The sequence below is a fragment of the Saccopteryx bilineata genome, chromosome 8, assembly GCF_036850765.1.
Source record: "Saccopteryx bilineata isolate mSacBil1 chromosome 8, mSacBil1_pri_phased_curated, whole genome shotgun sequence".
Classification (NCBI taxonomy): Eukaryota; Metazoa; Chordata; class Mammalia; order Chiroptera; family Emballonuridae; genus Saccopteryx; species Saccopteryx bilineata.
In genome coordinates, this window is record NC_089497.1 from 9012154 (window position 1) to 9029413 (window position 17260).

The 17260-nt window shown below is 42.1% G+C and overlaps 1 protein-coding gene across 5 annotated transcripts in view; it reads right to left on the reverse strand.

The window, feature by feature from the left end:
• Nucleotides 1–17260, reverse strand: part of USP25 (ubiquitin specific peptidase 25) — a 122129-nt gene that overhangs the window by 2936 nt on the left and 101933 nt on the right. For 4 of the 5 annotated variants that reach the window (XM_066241916.1, XM_066241918.1, XM_066241919.1 and 1 more), the window contains exons 19-24: nt 16227–16340; nt 12417–12512; nt 4738–4916; nt 2817–2895; nt 1710–1789; nt 647–770 (exon numbers count right to left, since the gene is read on the reverse strand). In XM_066241916.1, coding sequence (XP_066098013.1) covers nt 647–770; nt 1710–1789; nt 2817–2895; nt 4738–4916; nt 12417–12512; nt 16227–16340 — 672 coding nt within the window. The remainder of the gene's footprint in view (nt 1–646; nt 771–1709; nt 1790–2816; nt 2896–4737; nt 4917–12416; nt 12513–16226; nt 16341–17260) is intronic. The other variant, XM_066241917.1, reaches the window with a different exon arrangement.

Sequence of the window (17260 nt, forward strand, 5' to 3'; positions counted from 1 at the left end):
AGGATTGAGGCTTATGTTAAAGTCAAACTCAGCCACTAACCTATAATTAGCTAATCTTGAGCAAAAAGTAATCTTTTAGCTTCAGTTTATTTATTTAAAAATGGGATACTATTAGCTTCCTTACCTAGTGGTTAAGGGAGTTAAATGTGATAAACCTTAAAGTATCTATTTTTATTTTTATAATATGCATTCCAAGGCAAATTATTAATTAAGTAAAAAAGGATATACTGTAACCTTATACATTATAATGAGTTTTTGAATTATGTATACCCAATATACTGCTAATTATAAAAACTCAGAAGAAAATCTATTATTTTTCTGGAATAATACTCCTCTCGCTCTATGCAGTCTCTCCTCTCCCACCGAGAGAGAGTGGTAGTATGATGAAGAAATCTAAGTTAAAAATGTACTCATTCTGATCCCATTTTAAGAAAACTGATGGTTTATCATACGTAATCTGTAAGATTCATAAAGAAGAAGGGACAAAGAATTGAGAATATTCTCCTATCTGAAGGGAGCAAGCCCAGATTGCAGACGTCACCATGGCTTCTGGCCCCTCAGAGTTCACAGAATCAGTCACAGGTGAGTCTGGAAAACGGCTGAAGGTAAGACAAAGGTAAACAGACACGATGTGCATTCGACTTACTAGTAAACATTCTCTTCTGTAATGTGATATCAACTCTTCATCGTGGCCTCGGTATGGGCCTTTGGACAGGAGTTCTTTGTTGTTCTGATAAGCGCAGACAAGGAACATCAAGGAATCTATATAACTTAAAAATGGTAAGAAACATAGAGCATTAGTATTTCATGTAAAAAAGTCAAGTATAGTTATAAAATACTTTTAAGTATTTATATTCTTCAAAACAACTTTATAATAAAAACCATCACCTGATGCACTGCAGGCCTGAGAGCCTTGTTTTAAAAGTGAAATACAAGAATCAAAAACAAAATGAAACGAACTGGGAGGAAAGGCCACAACTGCTGAATTTTAGTAGCTGAAAGCTCGGGCGCAGTGATAGACCGGAAGAGCTCCGGGCTGAGGCCAGGGTCGCTCAGAGAGGACAGGGGAAAGGCGGTGCCTGAAGACACGCTCGGGCCCTCCGAGTGCCAGGTGCGGGCCGCCAGCTTCTCTGGTCCCCAGCACACTTGACAGACGGGAAGAGCTCCGGGCTGAGGCCAGGGTCGCTCAGAGAGAATAGGGGACAGGCGGTGCCTGAAGACACGCTCGGGCCCTCCGAGTGCCAGGTGCGGGCCGCCAGCTTCTCTGGTCCCCAGCACACTTGACAGACCGGAAGAGCTCCGGGCTGAGGCCAGGGTCACTTAGAACAGGGGACAGGCGGTGCCTGAAGACACGCTCGGGCCCTCCGAGTGCCAGGTGCGGGCCGCCAGCTTCTCTGGTCCCCAGCACACTTCTAGGCTTCGCTCTCCCCGTCTCACCCTGAACTGCAGCTGCAGCTGTTCAGAGCTGGTCAGAACAAAGACACCAGTACTGACCTTACAGATTTCATTTAGAATGAAAGACACTGCATATGGAGATATGAAACTCTTATGTTAACTGTACGATTTCTCTGTAAATCTAGAACGGTTCTAAAACAAAACATTTATTAAGAATATTGTGAATAAAATCATTCCTATGGATAAGGGCATATCTGAATAGAATTAAGTACAAAATCAAACTCTCCCTTTTGGCCGTGTCCATTTTTCCTTACCTTTCTCTTTGAAAGTTTTCTAACCCAATTATGAGATACATGGTTGTTTCCCGAAATTTCCTATAATCCTGGTGCCATTCCTGTAAGTGAAAAAAAATATTAGAAGTCTATAGAGGAAGATGCTAAAACTACAATGGAAGCTCTTCAGAGAGGATACACTGTTCCGATAACTGAATTCATAGAAGCAGAGAGTGCCAAAATAATATAAACCAGAGCTAAACCAAGACTTGTTAGTAAAATAACAAATAATCGTATATTTTATATTTTGCTTTTTGCTTGTTTGCCCTTCTGTCCCGCGTGAACTCGCAGTAAGCGCCATTCCGAGGAGAAGCGGTGATGCAGATAGTCCTGCCTTTTTCTTGATCACAAAAGGCAAGCTTTTGATGCCCACACTTCTATACATTTGTTCTAACTTTTTTCAAAGCACTCTTTAGCATATTAAAGTAGCTAAGCGGTCTCATAATAAATGAGTGTTTTCTGAATCTTTCCTTTTATCTGTAATAATAATGGTGAATTACAATAATTATTTAAGGGAATCTAAAATAATTAAGCTTGTAAATGGAACCAAATATTAATCAAGAGGAACACAGGGGAGCAGCTAAAAATTAACTGGGTTTATAAATTCAAAATACACTACATAGTTAAATATATATATGAATAATGTATTATAAATATTGTTTAGTAATATACATATAAGATATATAATATACTGAGTATAATAAATGTAAAGTCTGAATAAATACTAGGTATTTGAATTGGTAAATTAAAATGGAGGTGTTAATTTTAAAGCCAAAGTTAAGACAGAGAACTGCATGAAAATTGCTGCAAGCACATCAGTCCTCACGAGGGCTCTCTCATGTACACAACACTGCCCCCTAGCGACAAATATATATAAAATCAACTCATTACATTTCTAACATCCCCCCAGTATGAACTAAGAACGCAGGTTACGTTAACCAGTTTAACCTGGTTGCTGTGGAAAACTGTGGAAGGTTCTCTCCCCCGCTCTGCCTCATTTTCTCAGGTGCTTAGTTGTGCTGAAACGGAAGAGGTCAGTGAAGCACAGATCTCCGCATCCACAATGCAGCCTCTCATAAAGCTCATTACCTCATACTCCTCCAGGTTCACTTCTTCAGGCTTGATCATTTCAAGTTTGGCTTGAGCCACTTTCATTATGTTATGACACCTTTAAATAGAAGAAATATATTCCCAAATCAAAAGCAAAATCCCTAAAACCTGCAAAGTGTGTTATACAATATTAAACTACTCAACACATATGAAAATGAAACCCACTGTCCCTGACGAAACAACTCCCAAATAACTTTAAGGAAGATGTGTTCTTGGGACCAATATTGGATGGTTACAAAGTATATAAAAAAGATAGCATCAATAATTCTAAGTTAAATTTACCATGTTATTTTTATATATAGTTTTTAAATAATAATAAAGATTGCATAGGTTAAAAAAATGTGCTTTCAAAAATAATTTCTATTTATTTAGCAAGCTCAAGAGACATTACATTTTATTTTCCCCCAAATGGCATTATTTGCAAATAGTAGGAAGGCACTGAAAATGTGCCTATCATTTCAGGTAAGAATTAGGACATTCCAGTAAATTTTATGATCAGAATCAGAAATCCCCACAAAATATATTTAGTTATTATATGCCTCTTACTCTGTCTTTCAGGCACAACAGAAGTTAGGTTATTAAACAAATTAGCTACTTGCAGTCCCTAGGACATATAATTGTAAAAGAAAGTGATTATTCCATAAATCTCTTCCCCCAATTCAATAGCATATATTCACTGGAACACAGTGCATTCGCAGGTAAATAATAAGGCTCAGGTCAGAACCAGTCCTGCTTCTGAGCTCCTTGTAGTCATCTGTAACACAGTAAAAGACACGCACACTACACCTAGTACAGCTGCTGCTGTTTCACTTCCCCTCAGTGTCACAGCAGACACCTGGTGGAGAGCAGGAATTAACCCCCGAGGTTGTCTCTCTCTATATTCTGCTCTGCCAACCATATCTTTCATTGGTGTTTTTGCAACTGTCAGAAAAGGATAGTCACTTATTTCAGAATTAGAATGTGATCACAATGAATTCCAAGACAGCATGAATGTTTCTGTATTCTAAAATAATCTCCAATACTTCAATCTTTGATCTGTAACTGAGACCTACCTTTTTTTAAAAAACAGTATTCATTCTAACTAGATTAACTTTAAAACTTGAGCAATTAGTAAATAGTTTTATAGGAGTTTCCAAGAGAGAACATTTTTTGGTAAACCAAAATTAATTTAATCAATTTTCTGACTCAAAATATTCCTAGTGTAAAGGCTGGGAAATTCTCTTCTCTGGTTGAGTCCCACCAGACAGTGGTAATGGTATACTCTTCTGTGTACCATGCTGTGGTTTGGCTCGGTTCGCATGTACTAAACTGATCTGAATCATTCTGGGTTCCAGCTTTTAAAGGTTATAATTATAAATGGCAACTCTTTTTTCTTTTTCTTTCATTTTTCCGAAGCTGGAAACAGGGAGGCAGTCAGACAGACTCCTGCATGCGCCCGACCGGGATCCACCCAGCATGCCCACCAGGGGGCGATGCTCTGCCCATCTGGGGCGTTGCTCTGTTGCATCCAGAGCCACTCTAGTGCCTGAGGCAGAGGCCAAGGAGCCATCCCCAGCGCCCGGGCCATCTTTGCTCCAGTGGAGCCTCGGCTGCAGGAGGGGAAGAGAGACAGAGAGGAAGGAGAGGGGGAGGGGTGGAGAAGCAGATGGGCGCTTCTCCTATGTGCCCTGGACGAGAATCGAACCCGGGACCCCCGCACGCCAGGCTGACGCTCTACCGCTGAGTCAACTGGCCAGGGCCAAATGGCAACTGTTTCAATTAAGTCAAGTCAGATTTTATGCTGTATTTATGGAAACATCTTTGTGTATGTGTAAAATAAATAATCAAAAAATGCACCAGGAGCTATACACACAAGAACAATTTGAGCATGTGAATTAGATAGTTTTCATTTTTCAGTTACCTTTCATCAAAACTCAAGTTTCTGTCTCCAAATTGTTCCAGCAATGTCTTCTCTATGATTTTCTTTGGTGCTTGGTTCTGGATAAAGTAGACCGCTATATGATGTAAACGATAATCTGTTTCTGGTGGGGTGTCTTCTTGGGCCAATCTAACCAACCGTGAGTACTCCAACTTAATTGCCTACAGATTGCAACAAAATGTCAGTTTTGGTTAATTATAACAATTAAATCCTTCAATATTTTTACTTTAATTATTCTTGCATTTAAATATGTATTTTTCCTTCTAAAGTATCACAGACAAGGTAGTACATCCATGAATATTGTTCTATGTTCCATAGATTAAAAGAACTTTCTAATAAAACTGACCATATATGCCCTTCCTTATCCAATCATTATATAAATGCTCTTTTTGTCTCCACACAAAGCAGTGGTAAAATACACAATATCTCTTAAGCTGACCATGCTAAGTGATTTTGGAAACCCTGTGAAAGCCTGGTCGAAGTCTATTCAGAGGCATCCCTGGAATGAGATACTCAGTGTCTCTAACCTGTGCTTCTAGCATCAGCCTGAGTGGCTTCTGATTTTCTGGGACTGAAATGCAGCTCTCCTGAAAGAAGATGGCTGGCTCTTGAATTTCTAATAATATCACCACAACTCCCTTTTAGCTGAATAGTCCACAAATTAGGGATGAAATGCAAGCCCTGAGATTGCAGTTGCCACAGAATGAATTCTTTGCTGCTTCAAAAAACTTGCACTTTATTAGTATAATTATTTATTAATAAATATTATCACTATTATTACCTTGAGGCTGGTGCTTACTTTCTCTTGATAGCAAGAAACACCTCATAATTTATGATTAATTATAATGGGAAATAAATATTAGTATGTTTCCAGACACGAGAAGATGGTTTAAATATTTGCTCATGTAGAAATATACAGTTACATATCAAACACTGCTGTATACAAGAAACCTGTACGCACTGAGTGTGTGAGAATGTATATATTATGGTTTGGAGAGAGAAATAACAGTAAATAGTTATCCATGTTCCTACCTACTTTCAGAATAGAGGCTAGCTTATTTTATAAACACTGAATAGATTTCTGTTCGAGAGCTGGAATATGTATATGTATCTTCTTTTACTATAAGATTATATTTACTTCTTTAAGATTATCCACATTTTCGTAAGTAAATGCCAAGTTTACAACCTGCAGGTGTTTAAACCAGTAGAGGTATGTTTTGATTTCTAGGGTAGTTTCTTTTTTTAAACTGACCATTTTAACCACTTTATTATTATTATTTTTTCTTTACAGGGACAGAGAGAGAGAAAGAGAGGGATAGATAGGGACAGACAGGAACAGAGAGAGATGAGAAGCATCGATCATCAGTTTTTTGTTGCGACACCTTAGTTGTTCATTGATTGCTTTCTCATATGTGCCTTGACCGCGGGCCTTCAGCAGACCGAATAACCCTTGCTTGAGCCAGCGACCTTGGGTCTAAGCTGGTGAGCATTTTTTTTTTTTGTATTTTTCTGAAGCTAGAAACGGGGAGAGACAGTCAGACTCCCGCATGCGCCCGACCGGGATCCACCTGGCATGCCCACCAGGGGGCTATGCTCTGCCCCTCCGGGGCGTTGCTCTGCCACAACCAGAGCCACTCTAGTCCTGGGGCAGAGGCCAAGGAGCCATTCCCAGCGCCCGGGCCATCTTTGCTCCAATGGAACCTTGGCTGCGGGAGGGGAAGAGAGAGACAGAGAGGAAGGAGAGGGGGAGGGGTGGAGAAGCAGATGAGCGCCTCTCCTGTGTGCCCTGGCCGGAAATCGAACCCGGGACCCCCACACACCAGGCTGACGCACTACCACTGAGCCAACCGGCCAGGGCCTGGTGAGCATTTTTTATTTTGCTCAAAAGCCAATTGAGCCTGCGCTCAAGCTGGCGACCTTGGGGTCTCGAACCTGGGTCCTCGGCATCACCAGTCCAACGCTCTATCCACTGCACCACTGCCTGGTCAGGCCTCTAGGGTAGTTTTTTAAACACACACCTGCACAAAAACACTTTCTATCAGCACACATTCCTCATTTTTAAAATTTCGTTTTCTAGCTTTTCAAGTATCCTGCAATCATATCTTTTCTGTCAGACTGTCAACAGATACACGAAGCTGATGTATTTCACAGAGCTCTGCACCAGATCTATCAATAGTTCACACTGCTGAGCTGCTAAATTTGCCTCATTTTATTAATGCCTCAGGACCCTTGACACTCAGAACCGAGTCTGTCCTCTCCATACTTTAAGTTCATTATCACAGATACGACAATAAAACCACCACATTTACAGAATGAAACGTGACACCAGTCATTAAAGGCGTGGAATGGCTTTGCATTTAATTTTTTAACTTCTTCACCAGTCCTGTAAGAGGGTCCTACTAATCACACCCAGCATCGCCAGTGTCCTCTTACTTCCTGTCTCTCCTCTTGGACCAGGACCTCCCGCAGCCGCCCAGGCCGGGCCGTCTCCCAGATGCACACATGCCTCTGCTCCCAAGTTCTCCACACGCACGACACCTTCCCTGTCCACTGCCACCCACTGCTGACGACTCCGCCAGGAGGGCTGGCTCAAGTCCCTCTGAATCTTTGGTTCTGAAGATTCAAATGATTCTTCCTTAACATTTTTTACTTTTCTAAATCAGATGACAAAATCATTCTGAATTTATAACTTCTTACAGACTTTATTTTGCTATAACTACACACACACACACACACACACACACATTAGATCAGCGGTTCTCAACCTGTGGGTTGCCTTAGGCGACCCCCGTGTTTTGGTCGTTCGACTCCCGCCGGGGTCGCGACCCACAGGTTGAGAACCGCTGCATTAGATGATACCAAATATACCAACATGCTATATACACTCTGGATACAGTAAGATCTAAGAAAAAATCGGCTAGACTAAGATTCAGAAAGCTAGTATATCATTTACTAATTGTGACATAAAATCAGTAAGTCATATAGTTCTCCAAGTCTTAATGCATTTATATCTAAAATGTTAGTTGGATACAGAGAGCGTGTGTGCCTATACATATAATACTACATATATATGTGTACATATATACACACACATATTTAAAATGTTTACAAACTGTTTTTTAAAAGCTGGCCGTGTGCCGAGAGCTAAGGACGCATGGCACATTCAGGGGGTCAGCATCACGCAGGCCAGGAGCCTTGACCACAACGCAATGCACACAGAATTAAAACCAAAGGCGACACCCAAACTAAATGCCTTAGGAGCTTAAAAGCAGTGTTTTAAACAAATCTGGGGCCCAAAGAGTCACAATTATAAATACATTAAAATTGGGAATGTGAGATATCACCATCGATAGGGCACAGCCAGACGGGTAAAGAAAAATTCCAACTGAAACAAAACAGAGTAGTAACATTTATTTCAAGAAGGTAGAGACAGAAAATAAACCAAAATAAACTAGAAGAGATAAAATGATGTGGCAGCCGGGTATTGTCAAGGCTTTTTCTTTCCAAAAAGCCAACTGGAAGACCAAAAAAATGGGAGGAAGCTCAACACCTGAAATTAGAGAGGTGGTCATACCAAAAATACATGTAAAAGCTTTAAAAATTATAAAAGAACGATATATGTAACTTTATGTGAAAAGCTAGAACACCTTGATTTCTCAGATATCCCCTGGGTAAATACGCACTAGCAGGACTGCTCTAAGAGACAGACACACTGAAGAGACGAGCAAACAACAGAAGAACCGAGGGCACTGCGCGAGGCCTGTGCTCAGTGCAGGAGTCCGCCCACACCGTCTCGGAGCCCTGCGGGGTCACGTCCTCCACGACAGGAGGAGTCCCGCCATGTCTAAACTGCTCCAAAGCCTGGAAGAAGGGGGCAGCTCCCTAACAACGGCACAAGGCTAGCTTCATCTGAGCATCAAAAAAGGACAAATATAAAAAAGAAACTGTGTATCAGTTTATCTGTGAACACAGATCTCGATATCCAGAATCAATTTTGATCAACTACCTTGTGTACAAAAGAAATAGATGGTGTTTCCAATGACTTTTTCTTTTTTTTTTTTTTTTTTTTTTCATTTTTCTGAAGCTGGAAACAGGGAGAGACAGTCAGACTCCCGCATGCGCCCGACCGGGATCCACCCGGCACGCCCACCAGGGGCGGTGCTCTGCCCCCCAGGGGGCGATGCTCTGCCCATCCTGGGCGTCGCCATATTGCGACCAGAGCCACTCTAGCGCCTGAGGCAGAGGCCACAGAGCCATGCCCAGCGCCCGGGCCATCTTTGCTCCAATGGAGCCTTGGCTGTGGGAGGGGAAGAGAGAGACAGAGAGGAAAGCGCGGCGGAGGGGTGGAGAAGCAAATGGGCGCTTCTCCTATGTGCCCTGGCCGGGAATCGAACCCGGGTCCTCCGCACGCTAGGCCGACGCTCTACCGCTGAGCCAACCGGCCAGGGCCTCCAATGACTTTTTCTTATTTTAATTTATGATTTTAGAGAAAGGAGGTGGTGGGGAGGTCCAGGAAGCATCAGCTCATAGCAGCTGTTGCTTGTAAGTGCCTTGACTGGGCAAGCCAGGGGTTTCGAACCTGCAATGTCAGTGTTCCGGGTCGACGCATTACCCACTGCGCCGCCACAGGCCAGGCAGTTTTGTTTTTTAAGTCAATATTGATATCTTTACATTTCCAAGATTAAAAATCAAAGAGCAACCAGTTTAGCATCTCAAATAGATGCATTAAAAAAATTCTTAATTTTACACAATTTCAAATAAAATTCTTAATTATGAATTTAAAACTTTTATAAGAGGAATCGATTTTAAAAAACCAGTATACTTAATAAGCACTAGACATTCTCATTAAAATGTTTGTTGTTTAAATTGAGCATTTGCTCTGATAAGAAATTTGATTCATCTAGAAGTTAAAAATTGTGTTTTGTTGGTCATTTATCTCTAAGTCTGTGTTTAGTGTCTTACTGTATAGAATGTTAAAAATTTATAAAATATAGTAATATTTTCTTGATGGGTCTGGGCCTATATGCACACTTCCAAAATTACGCCACATCTTCAATTCTAGTATTTTCAGGAATTTACTTTTTTTTTTTGTATTTTTCTGAAGCTGGAAACGGGGAGAAACAGTCAGACAGACTCCCGCATGCGCCCGACCGGGATCCACCCGGCACGCCCACCAGGGGCGATGCTCTGCCCACCAGGGGGCGATGCTCTGCCCCTCCGGGGTGTCGCTGTGCCGCGACCAGAGCCACTCTAGCGCCTGGGGCAGAGGCCAAGGAGCCATCCCCAGCGCCCGGGCCATCTTTGCTCCAATGGAGCCTTGGCTGCGGGAGGGGAAGAGAGAGACAGAGAGGAAGGAGGGGGTGAGGGGTGGAGAAGCAAATGGGCACTTCTCCTATGTGCCCTGGCTGGGAATTGAATCCGGGTCCCCCGCACGCCAGGCCGACGCTCTACCGCTGAGCCAACCGGCCAGGGCCTCAGGAATTTACTTTTTGTTTCAATTCCTAAATATGGGATTTTGTTTTCTCCAAATACAGAAACAGTCATATAGTCCAAACCTAAAAACTTGACTAATGCGTCCTTTATACACTGATTTGAAATCCAATCCTTGTCACTTTCAGGTACCATTTATAGGTGGGTCTGTTTGGGTCTCTCCATCCCACTGATGTTTTGTATGTCTATTGAATAAACAAAGGCGTAATAATAAGCACTTCAAAATTAAAAAAGCGATCAAGTTATGTCAACTGTAAACAATAGTTTGGAAGCAATGAAATAAATACTAAAAAATTTCATAATACTAAGTAGTGTTATTACCTCACTGAAATCCCAAGGGTACTTTCCATAGATATAAAAATTACACATAAAAGAAATTCTGATATCCTAAAGTAAATGAAAAACGTTAAACTAACGCCAGCGTTATAATTATCCCGACCCCCCCCCCCACCTGGCACACTCCCGGACTAGCACTTTGAGACCACTGTCCGCTTACTCCTCCTGGCCTTTGTCTGCCATCATTGCAGTCCTGTGCTGCCTTTCTCTGCATCTCGCTTTTGTGTGATAAAAACTTCTGTCTTTAAGCCCCTGTTCTGAGGGTGGGGGGATTTTTTCTGTTGTCAAAAAAAACTAATCCTAACAAACAGTCAAACTGGGATCAGGACTTAGTGTCTTTCCTCATTATTTTTCCAGATCTGCCTGCCTATTAGCTCTTTCACATTGTATGTTCACAGAACACTTTCATCACCCGGTTTTTGCATTAGCAAACATATATAACACATAAATTATTTATAACTGGCTTAATCGCTGGCTGGAGTGAGAGGGGGGAGCTAGAGAGGCAGACTCCCAAATGTGCCCTGACTGGGATCCACCGTGCAACCCCCATCTGGGGCCATGCTCACAACCAAGCTATTTTTAGCCCCTGAGGTGGAGGCTCAATATCCAGGGCCAACGTGCTCAAATCTATTGAGCCATGGCTGTGGGAGGGGAAGAGAGAGGGAGAGGGAGGAGGAGGGGAGAGAGAGAGAGAAAGAGAGCGCGGCAGAGGAGGGGAGGAGAAGCAGATGGTTGCTTCTGTGTGCCCCGACCAGCAATTGAACCGGGGCTTCCACACGCCGGGCCAACTCATCCCGAGACCATTTTGCCAAAATTTCTACAGTTTAAGACCTAAAGTACCCCTCTACTAGGAATCCCCAGACTTAGGCAGACCAGGATGGCTGGTCATGTGAATCCAAACAAGTTCAAAAGTGTTTATTGATATAACTACTAGGCACAAGTAGTTTTGTCCTATATATTGAAAGAAATACTGAAAATGTGCACTTTTTGAAGAATGAGTTTGATGATGGCAGAGTACAAAAAAATTGAAATTTAGATTTTTAATGTCAAGTAAGGAAGCACATACTTACTGTAGTGACTCGACCTCAATAACCCTGTTATATTTTATATACATTTACAAACAGATACAGGCAAGGGGACGGGAATAGAAAAATCCTGGTAGATCTTTGGTTAATTTAAATACAGTGACAAAATATACAGTGTTCTCATTTTTCAGGGTTAAAGTAAAAGCAAATAATATTGTAATGAAAACACTCTAAAGGTCTGGATTTGGAGGGGGAAGACCGAGCGGGGGTGGAATCAGGCTCAGACTCACGGTCTCCGGTTCCGTAACTTGGAATGACAAGAATATCAAACACCGACCATGGGGAACACACAGATGAGCAGAAACATGAATGAGCCATTTCAGAAACAAGCCACTAAAGGAAGCAAGTTGGTATCATCATAAATTTTTTTTAAAAAAATGAAGATTGACTAATAGTATTATAATGAGGAAAAGAAATGATTATCTGAGAGGTACTCAGTTTCTGGTTTTACTCATCAATCCCCGTCATTCCCTTCAAATAAAAACACAATTTCACTTTCTGCTGACAGATCAGAGGTGCACTGCGAGGGCAACTCAGGGGAAATGCTTTGTTTCTGATGAATTACCTGACTTAAAAGAAAGTAATAGTCAGCCCTAGATTCATGTACAAAAGAAACCCCAGAACATCAGGTGACCATGGCTACAACAGGGAAAGAGAAGTTATACAGAAACTCAAATTTAACTCATGGAAATAAAACATTTAAAGAAATCTAAAAAAAAAAAAAGAAAGAAATGAAAATGGTAAGTGTACCTTAAAGAACCCTGCTTCAGGACCACACCTGTCATACACACTCCTGGCTTTACCTATGGCCATGATTATACCTTGCATGCTCGGTGTCATCATGATCTGCCACAAGGGATTGAAAGAGTTCTTGAATGAGTAACACGAAACAATTTAAAAAGAAAACCAAAATAATTTGTTTACATGCAAGTTAGAAGCCCGTTTCTCGCTATTTATAAATCGAGTGTGGAATTTTTTATAGCAAACGTGATCCAATATGCAAGTAAGTGTATTTCAAAACCATCTATACAGGGCCACATCTAGTTCGTGCGGTGCCTTTGTGCAAAATGCAGAAAGGCATCCTTCTGAACCAAAGAATTTAAAAAAGCTAACCCCGTCTTGACACATTAGAAAATGTGCTGCTCTCTGAGTAAGAGAACCGTTTAGAAATCGCAACAACCCTTTCATTTTAAAATGATGCCTCTTCTTCAAGGCTTGGGGAGCTCAGTGGGCACAAGCTCAGTCTCGGCTCCACCTCCGCCCACTGGCTGGGCGTCCCTGCCCAACCCCACCACCCGAACACCCGGAACAGCGGCCCCGTATCTGTACGACTTAGTCCCAAGGCACAAGCACTGTTACACAGTCCTCCAACGAGTCAGAGAAACAACACAGTTCTGCCAGGAGCATAAGCACTTGCGCGAAAGACAGTGTTACAGGATTAATCACAGTTCCATTTTTTTTTTTTAATGCCAGAAGGCTCACCCTGAAACAAGCACTCAGGTGCTTGATAAATAAATTAACATTTTTATTAAAAATATAAGTTTCCAGCCCTGGCCAGATTGCTCAGTTGATTAGAGCACTGACACAATATGTGAAGGTTGCGGGTTTGATCGTGGCCAGTGCACATACAGGAACAGATCAGTGTTTCTGTCTGTCTGTCCCTTCCTCTCCATCTAAAATCAATAAATACACTTAAAAAATATGTGCCAGTTTCCACACTTTCCAAGTACCGACATGGTATTAAAATAGTTAACTGGTACAACATACTGCTATTCAGTACTAAACACTGAAGTATACAGTCTTTGTTTTCATAATAGCTTACATTTTAGATGTTTACATTTTAAAGTATCTGCAAAATGGAATAACTCAAGGCACTTTGAAGCTACTATATTAGAGTTGTCAAGAAACTGCATCCATTATCTCTGGCTCACTGAACCATTTATTTTGGGGAGTTGCATTCACTTAGTGCATTTATTTTGGGTCATATATGGGGAGTTGCAATAACATAAAGTTCTTGAGAAAATCGTTTCTAGCTCACAAACCTTCTTACTCTCACAATGGCCATGCTTTCTTACATTGGGTACAGTAAAATTACCATCTTTATGACACCTCTGATGTTAGTGTCATGAAGACACTTTAACTCTTACGTAATAGTTTAATCATAACCTTGGAATAAGTGTTGTGCAAATGAGTTTGTAAAATTTTTGATTTTTGTTTGCTCACTTTTATTAAAAATGGTAGTGGGCAGCGCCAGGCATGTGATCTGTGAAACTGCAAATTACCTTCCTGCTTGGGAAGGGCCCTTGTTATGCTAATGTGTGCTGGAGGAGAGGTTTTTGTGCTAGAAAAGTTTGAAAGGAAGAAGGGGAAGGAGAATGAAGCAAGCCATGTTTTTGCAATTTGTGCAGAGAGAAGGCGATGGGGAACCAGAGGTGAGGGGCTTTGCGAGCTCTGCTGAGACTGGTGGGGCCTTTGATTCTAGGAGGAACCGGAGAAGATTCTCCTGGTTGTGGAACCAGAGAATGCGTCAGTTGCTTTGTGAGCTCTGAGTGAAAGGGAAGTGCTTTTCCCTGTGTGTCTGCTCATCGGCCGGTACAAGACTAGAATAAAAAAATGGCCCCCCATCCTCTGGCTCCACTGTTTCTTTACTGTCCGCCCAAATCCAACGGGAACCTGCATGTGCACGGCCACGACGGCCACAACTACCGGCCGTACAAAGTCTAGAAAAAAGTTACTTGGAAAAAACAACTGAGTCTATACTCAATTCTCATCTCTGCCAGTAAAAACAAATGAGAGAATCCGAGGCTGTCTCTCTTGTTATGCAGAGAAAGCTTTCCCGGCTCTCCAGGGAAACATGGGAGGTATCCAAGTGGAAGAGTCTCCTGAGAAAAGTGGGGGGCGGGGACTTGAGGGGGCAGGATAACAGTGCATTCTCACCTGACTCCCCCCAAATGTGTCAGGAGCAGCAGAAACGCCTCCCTGCTGTTAGAGCACGAAGGAGACGTGAGTTAACAGTGACAAGGTAGAGGAGGAGAAGATGTTAGAGCACTAAGGAGACTGAGTTAACAGCGACAAGGTAGAGGAGGAGAAGATGTTAGAGCACTAAGGAGACTGAGTTAACAGTGACAGGTAGAGGAGGAGAAGATGTTAGAGCACTAAGGAGACGTGAGTTAACAGTGACAGGTAGAGGAGGAGAAGATGTTAGAGCACTAAGGAGACTGAGTTAACAGTGACAGGTAGAGGAGGAGAAGATGTTAGAGCACTAAGGAGACGTGAGTTAACAGTGACAAGGTAGAGGAGGAGAAGATTAGAACACTAAGGAGACGTGAGTTAACAGTGACAAGGTAGAGGAGGAGAAGATTAGAACACTAAGGAGACTGAGTTAACAGTGACAGGTAGAGGAGGAGAAGATGTTAGAGCACTAAGGAGACTGAGTTAACAGTGACAAGGTAGAGGAGGAGAAGATGTTAGAGCACTAAGGAGACTGAGTTAACAGCGACAAGGTAGAGGAGGAGAAGATGTTAGAGCACTAAGGAGACTGAGTTAACAGTGACAGGTAGAGGAGGAGAAGATGTTAGAGCACTAAGGAGACTGAGTTAGCAGCGACAAGGTAGAGGAGAAGATGTTAGAGCACTAAGGAGACTGAGTTAACAGTGACAGGTAGAGGAGGAGAAGATGTTAGAGCACTAAGGAGACTGAGTTAACAGTGACAAGGTAGAGGAGGAGAAGATGTTAGAGCACTAAGGAGACTGAGTTAACAGTGACAGGTAGAGGAGGAGAAGATGTTAGAACACTAAGGAGACTGAGTTAACAGTGACAGGTAGAGGAGGAGAAGATGTTAGAGCACTAAGGAGACTGAGTTAACAGCGACAAGGTAGAGGAGAAGATGTTAGAGCACTAAGGAGACTGAGTTAACAGCGACAAGGTAGAGGAGGAGGAGATGTTAGAGCACTAAGGAGACTGAGTTAACAGTGACAAGGTAGAGGAGGAGAAGATGTTAGAGCACGAAGGAGACTGAGTTAGCAGCGACAAGGTAGAGGAGGAGAAGATGGGGCCCCCGTGTATAAAACATTGGCAGGCCGTCAGCAGTGCTGACGAATCGTTCAAGTCACAGTCATGCGGAGGCTGCAGACACAAAAATATCAACTATCTGCAATCAGGATGTGCGTCCTTCCGCAGGGCATGGTGGACAAGGTATTGTAATAAGCGGTTCAAGTACAAAGGAAAGGAAAATAAAAATTACTTTTAAATGCTCAAGATCTTTGCTCTTTAATTAAAGAAAACTTATTGTAACCTAGCAACCCAAGAGTAAACCAATCCTACGACGTCTGCATAAACGAATTCACACTGGAAACATGAAATGACGATGTTGAAAACTTCCAGAAGCTTTCTGCTTAGATTGCTCTGGGAAACGCCGAGTTCTGTGAGCAGGGGGTGAGGTAAGTCCAGACCACGGGTGGCAAAGCCGTGTGTTACCAGCAACAGACACAAGGGTGAGGGCGCATGCATGCCCACAGGCCTCGCACTCCACGGCAGCGCAGCGCACGGGGACAGAGGTACCTCGTCGTCATAACCCCCCTCCTTGGACTCAATCACAAACTTCCCTACGTGAGGGACCGCCACCTCTACAACTTGCTGCTGGGAAGGGGCGTGGCTTGCTGCACCTTCCGGGCTCTGCAGAAGAAAACCGTCAGTGGGAACGTTAGAAAAAAGAGAACAATGGAAATACCCAGTTCAAGTACACAGATTCCCGAGTCTTTAAAAACACTTGCGTTTACTTAGCACAACATAAAACTACCTAAAGCTGAGTATGAGAAGCAAACGCCTTCACCAAGTGAGAATACAGAAACTCCAAGTTTCGTTTTACCTCTCAAAACGCTAAATTAAATTTTCATTATTTCCCCCCCCCCCAAAGCATCCTGGACTCTAAGTCCTTAAAAATGATAAACAGTAGAATTGTATTTCCTATTGCTGTCTTCATAGCTGAAGATTTTATTTTTTTTTACCGACTCAATGGGAACCAGGTGAGTTTGCAGGTCTCCTTACGCTGTTCCCTGTTTATCTTTCCTAATAACCTACCACATACGCACTTACTATCCACACCCTATCATGCTTAACTTACCCCGTGACTGTCTGAGACCCAGTACCAAAAAATACATCATAAGTGCCCAATGAATTAGTTTTGAAAAAGCTGATGAAAGTGATAGCATTTGAAGCACTTCAGATTTCTTTTTCTTTAACCAATTCTATAAATTTCACTAATCCACACCAATAGAGTGGATGGCAGCATTAAATCCAGAAAAATCCACTCAAAAACACTGATACAGATCATTCAAAATACTATTCAGATCTTATTTTAACTGAGTCGATTAATAACTAGGACATTCACTATTTACTTATAAACAAATTTCAAAAGTACCTAGTAATTTCAAATTGCACCACAAACGTTTTCGTATGCAAAGATAAGTTTTAGTTTTGATGTAAAATAGAAAACTTTAATTAAATATAAATTAATGGGTTTTATTTCAATTTTAAAAATCGGTGCATTTCAGGGATATAGACACATTCTGACTTTCCAGAAGTATATACACAGA